General features: G+C 37.0%; 1 protein-coding gene across 1 annotated transcript in view; it reads left to right on the top strand.

Annotated features, from left to right (window-relative positions):
* MALRD1 (MAM and LDL receptor class A domain containing 1) overlaps positions 1 to 21097 on the top strand; it is a 580486-nt gene that overhangs the window by 461197 nt on the left and 98192 nt on the right. Inside the window, exons 35-36 of the mRNA XM_024765840.1 lie at positions 9421 to 9684; positions 18462 to 18587. Of these exons, the coding sequence (XP_024621608.1) occupies positions 9421 to 9684; positions 18462 to 18587 (390 nt within the window). The remainder of the gene's footprint in view (positions 1 to 9420; positions 9685 to 18461; positions 18588 to 21097) is intronic.

The following is a 21097-nucleotide window of genomic DNA, read 5'->3' as shown; positions in this document are numbered from 1 at the left end:
TTTGTAAAGGAGGATTAGGAAGGCAGAAGGAAGGCATAGAGAATGACATAGAAAAGAAGAGAGTCCAGAGAGAATGAGGAGGGAGTTCAAAGGGATCTAGGGTTATGGCAGAAATGTCATTGCAGGAAGACACAGAAGACTTCTTGCTACTTGCTGTATTTGTGAACTTGAGTAAGTCTGCCCTTCATTTAGTCAAAGTTGAGAATCTACTGCGTGCTGTCCTGGATTTAGATTGGAAGGACATATGTGCCTATAATATTATCGCCAGCTCTCCAGGAATTTACAAACTAAGGACATATTGGGATAATGATGCATACGTGGAAGCCTAAAATATTATAAAGTGCATTTGAAACTCTCTCAGCTCTAAAACTATAGTTCTAAGATGATTTCATTTGACTTGAAGGCAGCATCAAGTATATGGAAGTAACTTATTGAGCCATCAATGAATATTCATAAGAAATATTCAGTGGTGTGTTGGTAGACTAGCTATCAAGGGGGAAAGAATCCCTGATGTGTAGCATTTCCCTATTTCCTTGGTTAAATACCCCCAGCATGGTTAATTTCAGGTTGCCAGTATGACCTCACTGAAGGTGTATTTGAGAAGAAAAGCACACAGTCAGCTTTGGTGAAGCAGTACAACAGGCTGCCATACACACACGTCAGAGGAAGGAGCCTAAGGGTTAATGATGCTCCTTTCCTCCCAGCTGGACAGAGGAGTGAAAACTATGGCTGTGGTCCAGGGCAAAGAATGAGCACATTTACTTCTCATAATGGATGAAGAGTTTGCTCATGAAAACTTATCTCATAATAAGGATATTTGTACCATTTGTATGAGTTTATATTTTTTAAAAAAGCCTCAAAAACCTCTTGGTTATGAACCATAAAGAGATGTCATCAATTTTTGAGTGCCTTTATCCTTTTCTCAATATCCACTTTGAAACCAGAGATTCTGCCTTCTTTTTTCCCCCTCAGTTCCATTTTAGAGCTCAAACTCTACTTCAAGACCTTCTTATTACTCATCGGAATCCCTGTTATGGCTGCATAACAGACTTATCTAATTTACACACACACACGTAACTACCGGCTTAATCTTCTAGTCCCTACTATAGTGTAAGTTCCAGAAAAGTAGACCCTGCATTTTTCTTATTCACCACGATAACAAAAAGAATTTTTTATTGCAAGCAACAGAAGCTGACTCGGGCTCACTTAAAGGCAGAAAATAAGCTTACTGAAAGAATATTGGATTGCTCCAAAAATTAAGTGTAAAACTAAGAATCTAAGACAGAAAAATAAGTGGGAAGTGAGTAAGACTGAGTAAGCCAGAGGTTGAAACTACCTAAGTCCACTGCCTATGAATACTTCCTTCAGCGCTGGGCTGTCTACTTTCCTGCCACCATTATGAGTAATCTCTAATCGTCCCTTTGTCACTCCCTTAAAATTAAAGGAGCTGGTTGGAAGCATACTGTTGACCAAGCCCAAATCATATGTCTAAACTTCAGAGTCTTGTAAGTTACATTTTCATTTCTAATTTCCACATCAGCCACCTCTGGCTGACGACCATTCCACTTCTTTTTGAAAAAATCATAATCGAGCTTGAATATTCTGCAACCATCTGGACCAATTTACAAAGCTGACCAGAAACAATAAATTTTCTATCTATACTCCAATGGTGAGAGATGAAATAAAACTGAGACTAATCAAAATACATAAATTCATGCAAGTTGTAAAGAAGAAAAATGCTTAGAGGCTGTCAATTGCCTACTGAATATGTTTCTTATCCTTTGTCGCAGCTCCCGTCTTATCTCTCTGATTCTGGTTATGAAATGATCCCTTAAAATAAGACCTCTTGCCTTTCTCTAGTCATGTCCCATATTCTGTCCTCTCGTCTCATTGACTTTAATCTTACTGCTCTCAGGCTGGAGATGCCCTGCCCTTTATCTCCTCTTGTGTAAATCCTTTTTCACTTTCAAGGGCAGAGCAAAAGCCACCTTCTTCATGAATTTATCCTTAATATCCCCAGCAGGAAACCAAACTCTGTTCCAGATTGTTAAGGCCTTAAGTTTGCAGCTCTCCTGTGATATATCTTACATGGTATTTTGTGATATGTGTAGCCTGTTTTCTGTCATTTTCAGTTCCTCTCCATTGAAAAATCTCCATTGTCATTATCTTGTCTTTTAAAGAAAATTTTAGTGAGTATGAGTATCTTTAACTTTAGGTTGATTGATAAAAATATAAATTTGAAATAAGTGTATGATATAGAGTAGATATCCATTTTATATCGGAAGAGATATAGCACTGTAGATAAATGATTTAGAACATGGTTTTAACGCATGGGTCATTTTTATAATTTTGATTCAGTTAGTGATTCATGGGCCTAGTTTTTAAACAGATAGCGATGAATGTACAAAAAACGGAATGAAAATGATTCTCGGTCAATCCTGATTCACTTATCAGCTTATAGAATATTATTAGGTTTTAAATCTATTATTGCAGTCAGAGTTCGTGAAGTCCTCCCAGTTTGTCAAATGATGGGATAATTCCCCTTTATTCCTGGAAGGGACACTAGATTAGAAGGAAAAAACACAAGAACTGGAAAATGGCATTAAAAGCTAATACCAAGCAGGCTTATGGGAGAAAGATCTGGATTCCCTCTTAACTACATTTGGTGGAGCTTGTCTGTTATACTGTGAGGTGGTTCTTATTGGGTTTCCTGCTGATCTTCAGGCTGGAAGGAATTTTATTGAATTAGGGGGAAGAAATCTAAATGACAACCATGGAAAAATCAGTCCCAGTAGGAACCATACTCCATTAGCCTGGGTTTGACAGGTTCCCCATATTGAATGTGAAGATAAACCACAGTTCACTGTCCCAACACTGTCTTAAAGGTGAATGCTTTTATATGAACAATGATGTTTACCACATAATCATATATATTTATGTATCCATAGTATATAAATATATATGTATATTTAAAATAAAATATGGTATGGTGAGTTAGTCATTTGTCTACCATATAGTCATTTTTGAAAATTATCATAACCTTTGCTGACTCTTTTCTTTTTACTTGGAAATATTCAGCGGGCCAGTGTTTTACCAGACCAAGTGTGTCTGAGGGATTCTGGGAGTTTTTCAATAGCCAAGGTCAATCTGGGCCTGTTTTGTTCCCTTGGGCTATTAAAGTCTACTTCTATTATAGGTTTCCTGATTCCCTGGAACACATATGTTGTTATCTGGAAAACATTCAGACTTTATGAAAACAAGCTTGTTTGTTTGTTGCCTAAGAAATAAAGTAAGAAAGTGACACTGCTTCACTAAAAAAATCTGTTTTAAGAAAAGTTTTTTTTATTTTTCATTGAAAACAAGTGACTTCAACAGAATGACAAGTTTTTCTGAGAGCATCTTATTGGCATATAAGAACATTTCACCTAGAAAAGGCCAGTTACTCTTTGTGGAAATAGTTGGAAATGGGAAAATAGAAAACCAAAAACAAGTTTCTTGGCTTAACAAAGAGTAAATAAATAAGTTTATATGTATGAGTTATCATTTTCACTAATATAAACTTGGTCAAAATAGAAAGCATGCGTTTAGAGAAATAACCAGTTTTTGATAAAAAGGGGTCTAAAGGAATGACAGGCCCATGGTTGGTCTTCTCTGCCCGATGGAGCAGATGATTGGTCAATTAGGAGGTCAGTTCAAGTGCTGAAACATCCAGATCTTGCATTTTGCCCTTTCTGCTCTTTCTGATTTCAATGTAATTAAGGTAATGCTGGTTGGGTATGCCTCATGTAGGGTTTCATATGGGGCAAGATAACCCAACACACATTAAAGTGATCATTTTTTTATCTTCTCAATAAATCAATTTTTGTTTATTATTAAGCAATGAATGAACTACTATTTCTAGTAGTTCTTTTTGACTTCAAGTGTATTTTCCTTTTTTTTCAATTTTTATTGAAGTATAGTTGATTTACAGTGTTGTGTTAGTTTCAGCTATACAGCTGTACACTTTAAATTATTTTATTAGAAAGGCAGAAATTAGTCTTAAAATTACGTGGTTTTAAAAGTAAAACTAATTCAATCATGTAGAACACTCCAAACTTTAGGTAAAGCTACTTATTCATATTCCTCAGAAGTTAATATGAAGTTAAACATAGTTGTACGTATTTGTGTTTAGTGCCAATGCCCTGTTAACTGGAAGTTATGGGGTATCACAGCCACTTTCTCTAGTTTCTCTTTCATCGAGGCAGTCGAGACAATACAGCTGGGAGATCTCTGAGAGACCGCCACGTCTAACTCCTGAGTGGTCTTCTCTACTGCCCACCTCGATATCTCCATCTCAGTACCTGCCTCTCTCTCCTTTCACCTGCCTGAGACATGTAAAACAGGTGTCCCCAAAGTGTACTTGAAATTCGGCAATATTCCCTCACAGACGATTGCCTCAGACTCTTAGATTTCCTTCAATTGTGTATATTTGTGGTGTGTGATGAAGAGACAGCTTCCCACTCTCCATCTCAAGCCTTCTACACTGAGACAAAGATGTAATCTTAGGCGCCAAAACACCCACTCATGATATCTGTAAGTGAAAACCTTCCCACTCACAGGAATGACAACTGCGTTCTCCTTCCTGCCCCATCCCAGGTGGCAAAGAGTACAATACAGTCATAATTGAAATAGTTGTGATTTCCTCTGCAATTTTAGGCTTTATTGGGAGAATATAGGTGAGGCTGAGTCAGGAGTTAGGTCACTGAATAACCACAGGGCAGTGGACCTTAATCTGGTAAGGACAGCGGACCACCCTGTGAGGCATTGGAGAACCAGTTTTGGACAGGATTCTTCCTTTAGGAAATGTATTTTGGAAGCAATGTGAAGCAGGAATTAAAAGGGGGAATTATTTAATAATATTGGCCCTAAAGTAGAAGTTAAGAGTTTAACATTTGGGGAATTCTTTGACTATTAAATAAAGTTCAGTTAATATGGAATAGAGCTGTCAGTGAACAATAGCATTAAATTAGGTCAAGTACATAACCTGGCCCAACATTGCATATAAAAGAGGCCATACCAGCACAGATATGTCAGAGCAGGAAATATAGTGTAGGACCATCTGGAGATGATAAAAGAGGAATGTATCTCTTATCCTCTGGGGTCTCTCTGGGTTCCAGGCCTCATGACAAGAAAGAAATGACCAGCAACTGCTCTAACATTTCATATTTTTGTATATGTTTCCACATTCATGTATGTTTTAGATTATCTGAGGTTATATGAAGGCAGAAAATTCTTCCTTTATGCAATTTCAGACATTTGCAGTGGTATCACTATTCATAGTTAGGAAGGAATTCACTATCATTGTGGCAAATATTGATGCTGAGTAACAATGATAACTCTTTGGGGGCCTCTTAATATGTCCTGCTTCTTCAGCTCTTGATTTTTCCTAGCACGGAAAATATATTCTTGATTTTCTTTCGAGTCTGGAGCCTCTGTGTGTTGGGGGAGAGAGCGAGCTCCATCACAGCTCCGTGTTGTAGGTAACCCAACATCCACTGCCCTGTGTCTCTCCTCCACCCTTTCCATCACTAGTGAAGAGCTTGGGCTAGAATGTAGATTCTGAGGGATATTGGTGCTGAGATTCATACACACACACATTTTATTTTTTAAAACAGTTTTCAGTTCACAGCAAAATTAGGTGTAAATTACAGAGTTTGGGTACACCTGCCTCCCCCACAATCAACCTTCCAGCACCATAATGTTATGTTTGTTACAGCTGACTAATCAACATTGACACATCCCTGTCACCCAAAGCCCATAGTTTACATTAGCATTCACTCTTGGTATTATAATTTCTGTGAGTTTTGACAAATGTATAATGGCATGTCTTAATCTGTTCAGAATGCTGTAACGAAATATCATAGACTTGGATGCCTACAAACAACAAATATTTCTTTCTCATAGTTTTGGAGGCTAGAAAGTCCAAGACGAATATGCTGGCAGATTTGGTGTCTGGTGCAAAACTATTTCCTCAACAGTGCCTTCTTGCTGGGTCCTCACAAAGTGGAAAGGGCAAGGGCCAGTTTTAATAAGAGCACTAATTGCATTCCTGAGGGCTCCACTCTCATGACCTAATCAGCTCCCAAAACCCCACCTCCAAATGTCATCACATTGGGAATTATGTCTCAACATACGAAATTTGGGGGGGATGTAAACATTCAGTCTGTGCCATGGCATGTATCCACCATTACAGAGCCATAAAGAAGAGTTTTACAGCTCTAAAAATCCCCCCTTGTTCCTCCCTTCCTTTCTACCATCTCTGGGTAACCAACGACCATTTTACAATATCCACTGTTTGCCTTTTCCGGAATATCATAAAGCTGGAGTCAGACAATACGTAGGCTTTTAAGATTGACTGTTTTCACTTAGTAATATGCATTTAAGGTGGTGCTAACGGTTTTCAGGTTATAAAATGGGCCTCTCACTGCTGTGGCCTCTCCCGCTGCGGAGCACAGGCTCCGGACGCGCAGGCTCAGCGGCCATGGCTCACGGGCCCAGCCGCTCCGAGGCATGTGGGATCCTCCCGGACCAGGGCACGAACCCGTGTCCCCTGCATCGGCAGGCGGACTCTCAACCGCTGCGCCACCAGGGAAGCCCTATCGTTCATTTTTTATAGAATTATATGAGAAAGACATTAACTGTCTTAATTAGGTAACTCCATGGGTGATACCTAAGAATAAACACGTTAATATTAAAATTTTAGGGAAACCTTCTTAACTTCTCAAAGAGGGTATGCAGCAGAAGGCATTCAGTTCAGAAGATATACATAGTACATCTTCCAAGAGTATTCATTTTATTTGAATTCCTGGAGGAAGTCTTTTAGAGTGAAAAAGCTTGAATGTCCTATGTCGTAGAATGTAGAATTTTCATCAGATAAAACAAGAGACTTAAAAGAAATGTTGAGCTTATGGAGAACTACTTCTGGCTAAGGGGGTCTACCTAGAGTCCCTTTAGGGGTGCAAGTTCAAGTTCCTCTTGCAACAAAAGTATTTCCACGGAAAATTTGAGAAGTGATTCGACAGTGTGGGGAGGGCGTTTAATTTAAAACAAGATGCATTTTGATGGTGGGATAGTATCTTAGGTTCCCAGGGAAGTGAACTCTGAGGCCCTGATTCCTATACAAAAGGTTTATTGGAAATTCCCCCAGGAACAACCCCTGTGAAGTGAAGGAAGCAGGGCTGGGCAGAGGGAGGGTTGAACTCTGATACAAGTGCCATAGGGGGTCTCACGCTGATGCCATAGGGAGCTCGGGAGCTGCACTGGTCCCAAACTGATGCATAGGGGCTGGACCATCTTATCCCCAATTTGCCAATGAAGGGAGCCGATCCTGGGAGGCTGTGTGACTTTAGAGGGAAAATCCTAGAGGTAGACTCAGCTGTGAGCTGTCATCTGGTAACCTCCCAGCAGCTGGGGGCATGAGGGCCTTGATAGAAAACTCTGGACAATTCAAGACAGAATCCACTACAGACAATAAAGCCCACCAGTTTTCTTGTAAAGAAGGACCTAGAACAAGTGAGTTTGAATATCTTTTGATATAAATGATTCTAGAATTTAACAGAATTGCTGCCTCCAAATAAAAGAGAGAACTTTACTTTGCATATCTGATGTAAGCAAAAATATAAAGGAACACACACATGTGACTCATTTTGAATAAGGTGAGAAGCTTGTCTTGAAATAGAGAAAATTATTCCCTTTTGTTGTTATTCCCAACAAAAGGTCGGTACCTTAGTTTAGCTAAGTAATAGGTGTATTACTAAGGTTGGTTCTAGATTTTCATCACATGCAAAACGTTTATTCAGCCTTTTCAACCTACAGTTGAGGTTCAACCTTGAGGTGAGTGTATAAAGATGAAAGTTTAGTCCATAAAATATTTGAGAAAGAAACGAAAGTAAGGATGTCTGCCCTGTCTTCAATGTGAGATTAATAAAAAGAATGAAGAGAAACTATTTATTTGACCATGGTTAAATAGTTAAATATCAAAAGATATATAATGTTATACATATAAATTTATAAAAATTGAAATCCAATTTACTTTCTAAGTTTGAATTCAGAACGTTTCCATTGGAACACTGCAATTGTATGCACTGCTATGACTTAGGTAGTTAAATAAGAACATGACACAAACGTCTCAGAGTCATACATTTATCCCTCTCCCACTTAAATATGCTTATTTCCATGAACAAAGATTGTCTTATATACATGACTTTCATCACAGAGTTTGAATTTAAATATATTCTAGATATGTCACCACTACTGAGTGAGTGGTAAGGGAGAGTAACTTTTAAATTTCATTTCTAAAATGAATTCACACCACCATCCTTATGTATAAAACAAATCATTCTTATATTATCCATAAATAATAGTAGTTTTAAAATGTAAAAATCACAAAATAAGGTGTTCCTGAACTGGTCCCCACTACTTTTGATTTTCTTTTCCCTTAAAATACTGATGAGCCCCTCAACATCTGTCCCAGAGACGATACGAAGTATAACAACTGTTCCACTAATAATGTTCCAGCAAATTAGTGCAATCCTGTATGTTCACAGAGATCCCCTGACCTCTAGAAACAGCAGCAAGTCAACACTCTTTGCTCATGCTTTAAGTGTTGACTTAAACCATTGCTATGGAACAGTTTCACATGATAAAAGCTCATTAAATTTACATCATGTCTTTGGATGTTAAAAATTTATGAGCCTCAGTATCCTCATCTATAAAATGGGTTGGTTGGGTGTGAATTACATTATCTTGAAGATTCTCACTAGTGTAATATCTTAGCTTAAACTATGATTACATCTGCACTTTAGATATGGCTACACATATCTGCACTTTTTAGACCTTTGAAATGTGATCATGACTCGAGGGCAAAGAGCAGTGTGACAAAACCATAGCAGACCTCAGTTCTGTGACTCGGTCCTCCCCAAGTTCTCAGGAGCCAAATTCCCCTAGCTGAGGCCACTAAGAAACAGTTACTAAACTGTATACTGATATAATGACATAATGCCAATTTACTTAAATTTTTAAATTGTGATTGCAACTTTTCAAAGTGCCTAACTTACTGTATAAAGGTATCTTTACTCCTCAAGGAAAATCTGATGGTCAAATTTAAGAGCATGAATCAAAATTTCTTCTTTTATTTGAAAGTGTCATTTTTTCACTGTAATGATGCCCTTTATATAAATGTTTCTGAGGTTAAGATAAGGTGTATTCTCTAATCATGTTGGCCTGTTTTGTTAGAGTTCATATTACTCCTAATAGAAAATTGATTTACTTAAATTAGCTAAATGTTTCATGTTTATGCGAGAATGAGAGTATCCTATAATGTTTCAACACTAGACAGAGAGATAACTCCCCTAATGTGAAAATGACTGGCTCTCTTTTTAGGTCCTGTCACAATGCAGTCGTCACCGTGTGAAGCTGATCAGTTTTCTTGTGTCTACACACTCCAGTGTGTGCCCCTCTCAGGGAAATGTAATGGACAGGAAGACTGCATAGATGGATCTGATGAAATGGATTGTTCTCTCAGCCCCCCTCCTCAGCTCTGTGATCAGATGAAGTTCCAGTGCTCTACCAACGAGTGTATCCCATCCCTCCTGCTATGTGATGGAGTGCCTGACTGTCACCTTAATGAAGACGAATCCGGCTGCTGTGAGTTATTTTCATTCACTCAGTGTGCCAGGGGAGAAATGCTGTTCGGAAATGATAGAGAGAGCACGACAGATAAAGCAAAGTTCTCTAGAGTGTTACCATGATCGTATCAGAAGTAACATAGTTGTTTGTGTTATATTGCTAAACAATGCATATTGTCCTCGCTTAGCATTTCTGGAAACATTTTGTTTGTAGTCACACTAATCTCTGTTAAATGTGTGTGATTTCCTTTTTTATTTACAACTGGGTCATTCATGTAGGGGATGCTCTTATGTATCCATTATCTTTTTAACAAATGTTTGTGGGAATGGGTTGAAGACATGTAATTATAATTTCTTCCCACCGTAAATGTTCATGAAGATGGCTCGAGCAAATGGGCAAATATCCATTTAGTGAATAGATGTAGCTAGGGGAAGGACCTGGACCTGGGTAGATGTTACATCATTAGAGTTAATGCAGATGGGGGTCCGCCTGCCAGTGCGGGGGACGCGGGTTCGGGCCCTGGTCCGGGAGGATCCCGCACGCCGCAGAGCGGCTTGGCCCACGCGCCGTGGCTGCTGAGCCTGTGCTCTGGGGCCCGCCAGCCACGGCTGCGGAGCCTGCGTGCCACAGCTGCTGGGGCCGGTGCGCCTGGAGCCCGTGCTCCACGGCAGGGCGGTTCTCCGCAGTCGGGGGCGCCGTCGCGCAGCGGCGGAGACCCAGCGCAGCCAAAGATTAAAAAAAAAAAAAAACCGGAAAGAGTTAATGTAGAAGTAAAACTGTGGAACATTAGGGTTGACCTTATCCTTATCACTTACTACCTGTACAATCTGGGCAACATTATGAGTCAGTCTTACCATCCATGTAATACCTAACTTACAGGGCTGTGCAGATTTGAGAGAATGAGTATAAAATTCCCAGTCCTGCATCTGTCAACTTCTGTCTTTATTATAATTAGACTATGTCAGATAGGGAAGGAAGAGTGTTAATTAAGTAATTACACAAATACACAAATTTTTAAGGTGGGTACATAATCGTGGTGGAGTCAAAGCATCACTAGCATTTTATTTAATTCCTTGTTTGCTTGGTTTCACATTATAACATGCTGTATTTGGGCTGCAATGATAGAGCTCCATAAGCCCTATGTTAGTGGCCACTTTTTTGTGGGGGGCAGCAGTAAAGTTTGGAAGGTAACTGTAAGAGGGGGATATTGGGAGAAATAGAAGGGTATTTCAGTGCCCTGTTTTGTGTGGGTATCCAGAATTATGATAACTACTGGAAAAGATGTGAAGATGAATAAAGGAAAAGGAAGATGACTTTTGGATATTTGAAGGTTTTTGCCTTAAATCAGTGAATTTCTTTTGCTGGTTTAGGTTTGGAGATTGGCTTTCTATCTCCCTGTTATTTCCTACATGTATATTCTTTCTATAATAAAGCCGATTTGTGAGGTCTTATAATATTTTCTTAGGAGCAAGTTAAACAAATGGAGGTGAATGAGGAAGAGGAAGCCAAGTTACTTATCCCTGTTCCCATCAAGGCTCTAATGGAATTTGGCTGATAGACATCAGATTAAGTTCAATATAGTCATATGGTATTTGACTTCAAATAACAATGCTACTTAAAGAGAAGCTTAGGAAGGTACTGTATCCTTATACTTTTAGACATATGTTGGAAAATTGGTGTTCGATGAGATAGTAATATATGAAATTCTGCTTCCAAGGGGAAATAAGTCCACATTAGGAATAGATGGCATTGTAAACGAATTGCTTCTCTCCATGTCCAAAATATTTATTGAGTTGGGACTCTGTAGGGAAAATTGCATGAAAATAAACCATGGACAAAATGCTAGAGCAAAATTACAGAATAAAAGCATCTGATGGTGACAATTTACCAAACAATTGAAAGCATAACAGTTTTTTTCCCTCCCTCTGAGCTCACCTATTTATTTAGAATGGTATTTTATAAGCTCTCCTTCCTTCCTTCCTTCCTTCCTTCCTTCCTTCCTTCCTTCATTCATTCACAAATCTTCATTAAGGATGTAATTTATGCCACATGTTGTATTGGACATTGGCGATCCAGATGGACATGACATGGTACAAGCTCAGGTTGTTAGATACATTACATATTAGTGAAGGAGATTAGTGATAGTTGGGATACCATGTGATAAGTTCTATGACAGAGATAAAAACAGTGTTATTGAATAACATAGGGTGCTCCCTAACTATGGTGCTAGGGAGTCTATAAATTTTAACAAGAAAAATGATTGCAGAGCCAAATTTAGAAAGACAGGTAGTCATGAGGCAAGTAGAGATGCTTGATTCCAGTGGAGAATGTTCCAAGAATAGAGAAAAAGTTGTTTGATTGAAAGATATTTCATATAACTAAAGTAGAGTTTGTGGTACAGGGACTTTCGCAGAAATAGGTTGGGAGAGATGAGCAGGGGCTAGGTCTCGAAGAATCCACTCCATCATGCCAGGAAGAAGTGTTTAAGTAGTACATGGAATGGATTGCAGTGAGGATGGGGGACTGGTTAGGCGATGTTACAGTGGAAATATGAAGGGATTGAGTAGATTAATGGCATGAGGTAAGATTATGAATAGATTTAAGAGATATTCAAGTGAAGAGGAGGAGAAAGTAATGAAAAATAGTTTCCAAGTTTCTGATGTGGGCAACAAGACGGCTAGTCAACCATTCCTTGAGCTGGGAAAAATAGGAGAAGGACCTCTTAGGGTAAGAATGTGACTTCATTTTTAAACATGTTGTATTTATGGTATCTGTGGCACATCCATGTGAAACGTTCAGGATGTGTTTATAAATGGATGTCTGGAGCTCAGGAATTAGCTAAAGGAAGATATATAAAGATACGTAGCTATCAGCATACGATGATTCAAGCTGCGGATATAGATGAGATAATGGAGAGAGGAAAAAGGTAAGGTGGCAGACAGAATCCTAAGGAACACGTAAAGGACTGTTAAGAAAAACCAAACATCGAAAGACACGGAGATGTGGTCATAGACATAGGAGAGCAACCAAAAGAGAGTGATGATCTTAAATTAAAGGTAGAAAGCCTATGTATCAGAGAGTATTCAAAGGTTCAAATGTTTCTGAGAGATCATGTAAGATTAGGACTAAAAAATACAGCCTGGGAGAAAACACAAATGGTTGCTGGTGGTCTTGGAGCAGAATTGTGATGTCAGTCTTCTGTGGAGAAGATGGGAAATGGCAGAGGGAAACTAGCTACAGAAAACTTCAGGAAGTTGGCATTTCGAGTGGGGTATAGGATAAAATAAGAGGTTTGGTTCTTTGGTTTGTTGGTTTTGTGAGGCTTGCACATATTTAAATGTTGTAGGAATAGAATTCTGAGAAGTTTGCAATTTTATGCTGGAAAATCGATAGCAATTGATATTTGAAAGCCTTTTATTCTTGCAAAAATACATGTTTAGTGGTCAGAATGCTCAAACAAAGCATGTGATAAGTCCAAATTTAAAAATAATTCATATTTAATGTTGTCTTTCCACTGGAAACATGTTTTTTTATACACTGAAAGTGATACTTTACCAAAAATATTTCCTTTCCCTAAAATAAATGGAAAAATAAGTATGGTTTAATTATATAGGAAAATAACACAAAACCAGGAACATTCTTCTCATTGATATTCCTCTGATAGCAATCTATTCACCAAGAAGATTTTGATTTCATCAGATGTATCGGTCAATATGCTAGCAAGAAATTGATGGCACGTTGATATTGTATAATTTGAGATTGTTTTAATAAAGGGATTATTTATTAAGGAAATAATATACGTAGGAAAACCATAAGGAATAGTAACAGCGGGGCCTTTTATCATCCATAGAACAAAGGATGTGAGAGGAGGGAGCAGTTGCCTGAATCTAGAGTCAAGGAGAGCTACCTGATAAAAGGAGTGGCATTTGGTTACGGAGCCGCTAACCAGTGGTAATCTCACAGTCTCTTCTCTCTGCATCAACGTATTGCTGGTGCTACCTATCAACCAAACCCAACCAAAGCTAGAAGGCAAAGAAGCACGTTGATGTATCCTTAGAGTTCAACCTCCCAGGGCTCAGAGCAGGGAGAGAAGATGGAGAATGGCTCAGGAGAGGCACATTATCCATCAATAATAGAGATAATGGGAAAAACAGATGGAGAAGTGCATAGTTTTCCTATTATCTAACTTTATGTTCCAATAGTAGTCAATGCGTCTCATCAAGTGGAGTGTCACTTCTGAAGATTGGGAATGGATCATGCTCCTAAGACTTGTGGATCAGCCTTGATCATCCAGTGTTATTATTGGACTTTCAATTTGTTGGGTAGGATCTCAGCATCCTTTGGTGCTTCTCCATCACACTGTAAAGATCATCCTCTGCATCTGACAGCTTCTAACAAGAGTGTTTCTCAGTTTACTCAACATTAAAATCATAGATTAAGTCTTTTTTACAGAGGTATTGGAGAATTAAATGAATTAATACGGTAAAGTGCATAATACAAACGTAATACATTATTATCCTTTCCACTTTAAATTATATTTATAGTTTTATTAAAATTATTTAAGCTGCTAAGATATTTCAATAAGAGTAGTGATTGGTTTTAGTTCAGGGATAGAACACCTATCCATCCTGCTCCATGCCACGTGTGTGTCTGCCTCGAAGGGCTTGTAGCCTTTATTCCTATGGCCAAGATCATAGTTTCTTTGCTGTTAGAAACCTTAATCTGCTACATCCATGAGTTTCATCTTAGTAGTAAATGGATACACACCCATAGTCATACATGCCTTACTTTTGTGTATATCTCTTATGAGGCAACTATAATCTTCAAAAGGGATTTTGCTTTATGGAAGTAACTCCGATGAGCCATTCATGAAGTGTTTATCTTTAATGTATCGTCTGCCTGAGTGAATGAGCTAAAAGCCATAAAATTCTCTGTGTTACTTAGCTTATTTCGATTAGAAAGAGTATGAGCGTCTAGGATGATGACAGATTGAAATAAGTATTTCTATAGACATTAAACCATAATGTTTGAAAGAGAACGTGGCAAAAGTAGGTATTGTCCAGGGCAACATTTTGAAACCTGAGCTTCCTATAAATTTTATTTATAACTTATTTGGACTAATTTCGGAAAATATTTTTGTTGTGTATGTGTTAATAATGGAGGATAAAAAGAAACTAATGATCCCATTTGCTTTGCTACATTCAGTCCTTTGTTGTATAGGTGTCAATAAGTATTAATTGCATACATAATTTATTTTCAACCCACTTTTTTTTTTTTTGCGGTACGCGGGCCTCTCACTGTTGTGGCCTCTCCCGTTGCGGAGCGCCGGGGCACGAACCCGTGTCCACTGCATCGGCAGGCGGACTCTCAACCACTGCACCACCAAGGAAGCCCTCAACCCACTTTTAAAAGGAAATTAATAAATACTAACTTTAACGTTATACCATTTAAAATGCCACAGAAACTAAGATTTTAGTTTCAAATTTCATAAAGTGAAAGGCCAATTTTTAACTATCTAAACTTTTGATAAAAATGAAAAAGTAAAACTTTCTACAAATGAAACCATTTATTTTCTTATATACTTTTTATGTGTTTCAATGCTGTTTGGGCCATAGTTGAGCATTTATACCGATTACAAGTTAGAACTCTTCATTGTACAGTCAACTTGAAAATAAGCTCTCAGTCACACTGGAAATTAGGTTAAGGAATATGGATTGGATTAGTATTTCTGAGAGAAGAAACGTCCAAAATAATGCTTTACAAGTAGATGAGTATCTATCATCTTTGTATTCAAATTTCAACACATTATATTGTTTAAAACCATAAAACTATTATCTTGTATGGTCCCTCAGCTCCTTGCAATGAAAAACAATGATAAGAAAATATGTAGACATACACATACATGGATATATTGAGGCATGTATATATTCACACATTCATTTTTTACAAATATCTCTTCATCTTATAGGAGTTGGAAAATTATCCTATTTCTTAGTTTACTTGGTTTGGAATATTATTTATCTTGTTGATGTATTACATATCCTTAATTATGTCACCCTTTGGAAAAGCTTAAAGATCATCTCTTCTCCTGGCACCTTAGCCATTTCTACAATCCGGTTTTAGGCTCATTTTTTAGACTTGTCTGTCCTACTTCTTCACACAAACTCCCCAGTCCAAGGCAAACTGCTTTTACTCACTGTTCTAGTATCAAACTTATTGATTCCCAATCTGTAGACTTGATTCCCACTCTGCTAAATGGCTATTCTCTGGAAACATTAAAATTTAAAACATATCTCAAGACTCTATTCTTACTTTCACCCTTTACAGACTTCCCTATGCTAAAGGAATCTCTTATTTTTATCATACTTATCTATACCAATGCTTTTCTAAGTCTGGCTGTATGACATTTCTCTTATTATTATTTTGAACCATTAATCATTCTTATGTTGTTATCTTGCTTTTGTTGCTGTATATGTTTTGGTTACTGTTTTTAAAAATTTCTCTCCTGCACTCACCAGTGGAAGTGCTAAGCATAACGTCTTACTTATAGTGGCACCTCGATAATATTTATTGGTGTGAATTAATGTTCTAGCAGGAAGAATTGCTCAATGAGGAGTATCACTTTAATTTTTCAGATCCAGCATTTTTAGTCAATGGAAATACATACCTTTTTAAAAAAAATTTATTGGAGTATAGCTGATTTATAATGTTGTGTTAGTTTCAGGTGTACAGCAAAGTGAATCAGTTATACATATACATATACATATATCCACTCTTTTTTTAGATTCTTTTCCCACTCACTACAGAGTATTGAGTAGAGTTCCCTGTGCTATACAGTAGGTTCTTATTAGTTACCTATTTTATATATAGTAGTGTGTATATGTCATCCCAATCTCCCAGTTTATCCCTCCCCCTCCTTATCCTCTGGTAACCATAAGTTTGTTTTCTATATCTGTCACTCTACTTCTGTTCATTTATATCCTTTTTTAAGATTCCACATATAAGCGATATCATATGATATTTGGCTTTCTGTGTCTGACTTACTTCACTCAGTATGACAATCTCTAGGTCCAACCATGTTGCTGCAAATGGCATTATTTTGTTCTTTTTTACAGCTGAGTAATATTCCACTGTATATATGTACCACATCTTTATCCATTCCTCGCTGATGGACATTTCGTTTGCTTTCATGTCCTGGGTATTGTAAATAGTGCTGCAATGTACATTGGGGTGCCTTAAAAAACATTTTTATGTTCCACTTGACAATAAATTTTGATAGGCAGTTCTCAAACTGAACTTTGTCAGTAACCTATGATAACTCAAATAAACAACTCCTTCCAGCCCATAAATATACTTTAAAAAAAGAAAAATTTGTGACTGAACTGACAAAATCTGTGCAAGACCCATGCATGGGGATATTTACTCCTGAGTCTTCTAAACTATCAATTTAGCTCGAGAAATTTGAACTTAATTGTCTTTATTCCAGTAGAAGTAACTTTCCAGATCAATCCTTTTTAAATTTTTGGCAATAGGTTTGGGTTAAAGTATTCAAATAAGATATTGTATATGAAACCATTAAGTGCATCAGAGAGAAGCAGAGCTATTCTTGTTGAACTTGGGGTAAGTGCCAGAAAGCCCTGGCTCTTCACTGCTGCCTTCCACATATCTCTGCAGAAACCCAGGGCTCAAAGGAACAGGAATAGAAATGCAGTTTAGATCAATATCATTATTATTTAGTGCTTTTGAAATCGATCCAGAAATCCTGACAAGATGGAGCAGTAGGTTCATTCTTTGACGCTTTCCCTCTACTCCAAGCACATAACAACGCTAGATAGAAGAAATGACCCTAAAGAGGCTCAGGACATAATTAATATAGGGCTGGAACAAAACTGGAATAGAACCAAGCCTGCTGGTTTGCAGGTTCTGAAGCAAACAGGAGACTGGAAATGCATGATGGTGGCCTGGAATGAAGGGTTCTGGTTTAGCCCTAACTCGTAAAAGGAGTGTAGAACAGTCCACTGCCTTACAGGAAGTTATAATCCTGGAAAGACTACAGAGCAAGAGGAAGGAACACAAGAAAACAGTTACAGGACTAAGGGTAGCATCCAAGAGAGGTCAAGTACTTTGCAGAAATAGATTGCCATTGAACTGTCAGTATCATTGATGGGTTCATTGATAAGGACGATTTTCTGAAACAACCAAAGTCCTATGCACAAGATGTATGCTTGTCCCTTGAAATCAAGCCAACAAGAGACTCTGAAATTAGTAAAATACCTACATCATGCACTGGCAGTGCTATAAAGGCACATACTCATATTACCTTGGGCTGCAGTGATCTACATCACTACCCAGATCTAACAGATACCCAGTGACTACCCATGACTTATAACCCAGTTGGAAATGGATGAACATTCAAACAAATTACAGTCTCTGTTAGTTCAGTTGCACATAATGTAGAGATGTTAGGGGAGCAACAGAAGTACAGAGATCTGCCTTGCTATTAAATTTGACTCTAGTCTAAAATCAGTTTGGACTATATAGTACATACAATGCATTTTATACACCCATACACGAATAATACTACATAATGCACAACTGGGAGATGATTCTACTGACAAACTTTTTGTGAAGAAATTTTTAATTTAATAAATTGAAGTTTCCTTCACCAAGAACTCTAATATATAGTTTAAATGTAGGGCTAGCAAAATGAGGGGTAAAACAATAAACTGTCTTATTATTTTATTAGAAGAAATTTGTTTTTTAAAAGCAGTGATAATTATTGTTCTTTTTTTCAGCCAACGAAAATTGTTCTGTTGGAGCTTTGATGTGTGCCTCTTCTAACAGCTGTATCCCAGTACACAAGCGCTGTGATGGTTTTGCCGACTGCATGGATTTCCAGCCTGATGAGTCCAGCTGCTTAGGTACTGTATATCCATTAAAATATTCTTTGTAATATAAGCCAATAACTTAACCTGCACACAATAAATATACTAAAACTTGAAATTCTAAATAATATCAAGCATGGAATAATTGAATTACTATTATTGCTTTGGGGGCAGGAAGAATGTTAACATTAATTTGCTACATTTATAAAAAATGTACAAGTATATAATATAATGAATTCATGTATACTCTACATAAACCATGTTCATGAAATTTAAAAAACCATTTTAATTTAATATAATATAACTTAACATCATTAGCATTTAATAATCTCTTCTATGCAAATTGCTGGTTTCTATAATAGGGAAACCCTTACACAATCTAATATGTTATTAATTTTTTTAAATTGTAATTTTTCTCACTTCTTCATAAGAGCTCCCTATTTGCATTGATCTAGTCATGCTTAAAAGTCAATTTATTTAACTTCAGACTAACTTTTAAACATTTTTCTTTCTTCTGACCCTAGAACATTTATAAGATCTGATAATGTGTTTTTGTGATTATACTTTTATCAAAACTGCTTTAATAGTCTCTAATTTATTATAGTCCATTGTTAACATCTCTCCTGAGTAATTGAATTTTTATTTCACGCAGGAGATATATAAAATAAAAGATAGTTAGGGGCAATGTAAATGTCACAACTAAACAGTAATATAAATTGGTGATAAAAGATGTATTCAATCATATTTTCTAAATAAATTGGGGATATTTCATATCAAAACTAGGAAAGGATATATTTTTGTATCTTTCAAGATAGAAGAATATTATAAGTGACAAAAGCATGATAATCAAATAAAATCATAGTGCAAAAAATATCTTTTTTTATGCTACTAAAAATGAGTACTTGTGCAGCACTGAATTTTATGAGTACAGAGGGAAATCAAGAAGTGTACAAATCTGATTCCATAAAATACGCGAAGATGAATGCTCTTTGGCATTACTTCTCTACTATGCATGCTTATACATCAGATTAGATACCCGAAAGGAAATTCTGTTACTCTCTTCAGAGTAAGAAAGATAGTAATGAGATAATTCCATTCTTTGAAACTATTAAGACACAGCACTTATGTCCAGTACCCAAACGTATTTACATAAAAATGAGATTTTCTTGAGGATAGACCTATATGAGAACAAATATATTGTAACATGTTACGGTTCATTGTCTGCTTTGACATGTTCTATATTTAAAAATACAAAGAAACAGAAAACAGAAGACCTGTCATTCATCCTGCGTGATAGACAACCTATAGGTAATAATATAGAACACATTTTTGTTGTCCATCATTTCTGTCACTCACCAATTCATTTAGTTCATTTACAAAGTATAGGTCATATTGCCACTGCTATTGGGTTAAAGTGAAATAAAGAACTAGTGAAACAGTTCTCAGAAATAAGATCCGTATTACATTATGCATTCTCTTATTTATATTTTCTATGCTTTTTAGTTTGTCAATCAAATATGATAAAGTCACTGTTTTTAAGAAAACCTTTAAGTCTCATCCATGCTGTGCCCATGCACATTCCACCTTCCTCTCTCTTTTCAAGCATCATGTTCTTTTAAGGTCAGCATTTCATAGACATTTATGAGGCCAGTCCTTACAGCATCCAGTAATTCTCCCAGTGGTCACACAACAGATGGTGAGCATCTGGTCTCCCCTCACCTCAAGGTTTAAGTCATTAACAAAAACATCAAGCTCAGGCATTGCATGAGTGTTGCAGGTTAAGTATATTTCAATGAGTCCTATCTATTCCCAAATTACATTGAAAAGGCATATTATTTGCAACTTTTGGTTGCTTAGGCAACAGCAAATTATTGAACAGACTACATCCAAGTTAATGTAAATTGAAAGTCTTTTTCCAGTCGTCTGCAGTAGTAGAGGTTAATAAAGGTTATGTTAAGGTGATACTGTAATTATGATAATCACCTGTTTGAAGGAGAATTAGGGAAAGGCACTAAAAATATACAATTATAGGATGAGATATTATTAACTTAGTATATGAATAATAACAATATAGCTTAACAAAGTTTCAGAAGCTTTTGAAAACCAAACCAAAACATAACACAAAACTTCTCATACAAGTACTGTGAAGTTACTTCAAGTTTCTGAAATACGGTTAATCCCTCCTGCAGTTCTTGTGCTGGGATTTCAAGATAAAGGAACAGTCCGTGCCCACTAGGAATTTGGTTTGCTGCACAAGCTTCTGGTGAACTCTTTTAATCCACAGAGCTCCTGAAACTACATGTAATTTATTGTGTGTGTATAAATAAATATATATATATATATTTAATCCATGACAACCCATAAATACCATACAATTCAAAAGGGTTCTTGATCCCATAATATCAAGAAACACAAGGGGTGATAGAAATTCTGAACTGAATAATTATTTGACATTTTTATACTAACAGGCTTTAGAATTAGAGGACCAGAATTTAGTTGAATATCTGGTGCTCCCTTGCTATTAACTTGAGCACATTATATTATTG

This window comes from Neophocaena asiaeorientalis, unplaced genomic scaffold, assembly GCF_003031525.2.
Source record: "Neophocaena asiaeorientalis asiaeorientalis breed wild unplaced genomic scaffold, Neophocaena_asiaeorientalis_V1.1 scaffold217, whole genome shotgun sequence".
NCBI lineage: Eukaryota > Metazoa > Chordata > Mammalia > Artiodactyla > Phocoenidae > Neophocaena > Neophocaena asiaeorientalis.
This window is presented reverse-complemented; position numbering and strand designations above follow the sequence as displayed.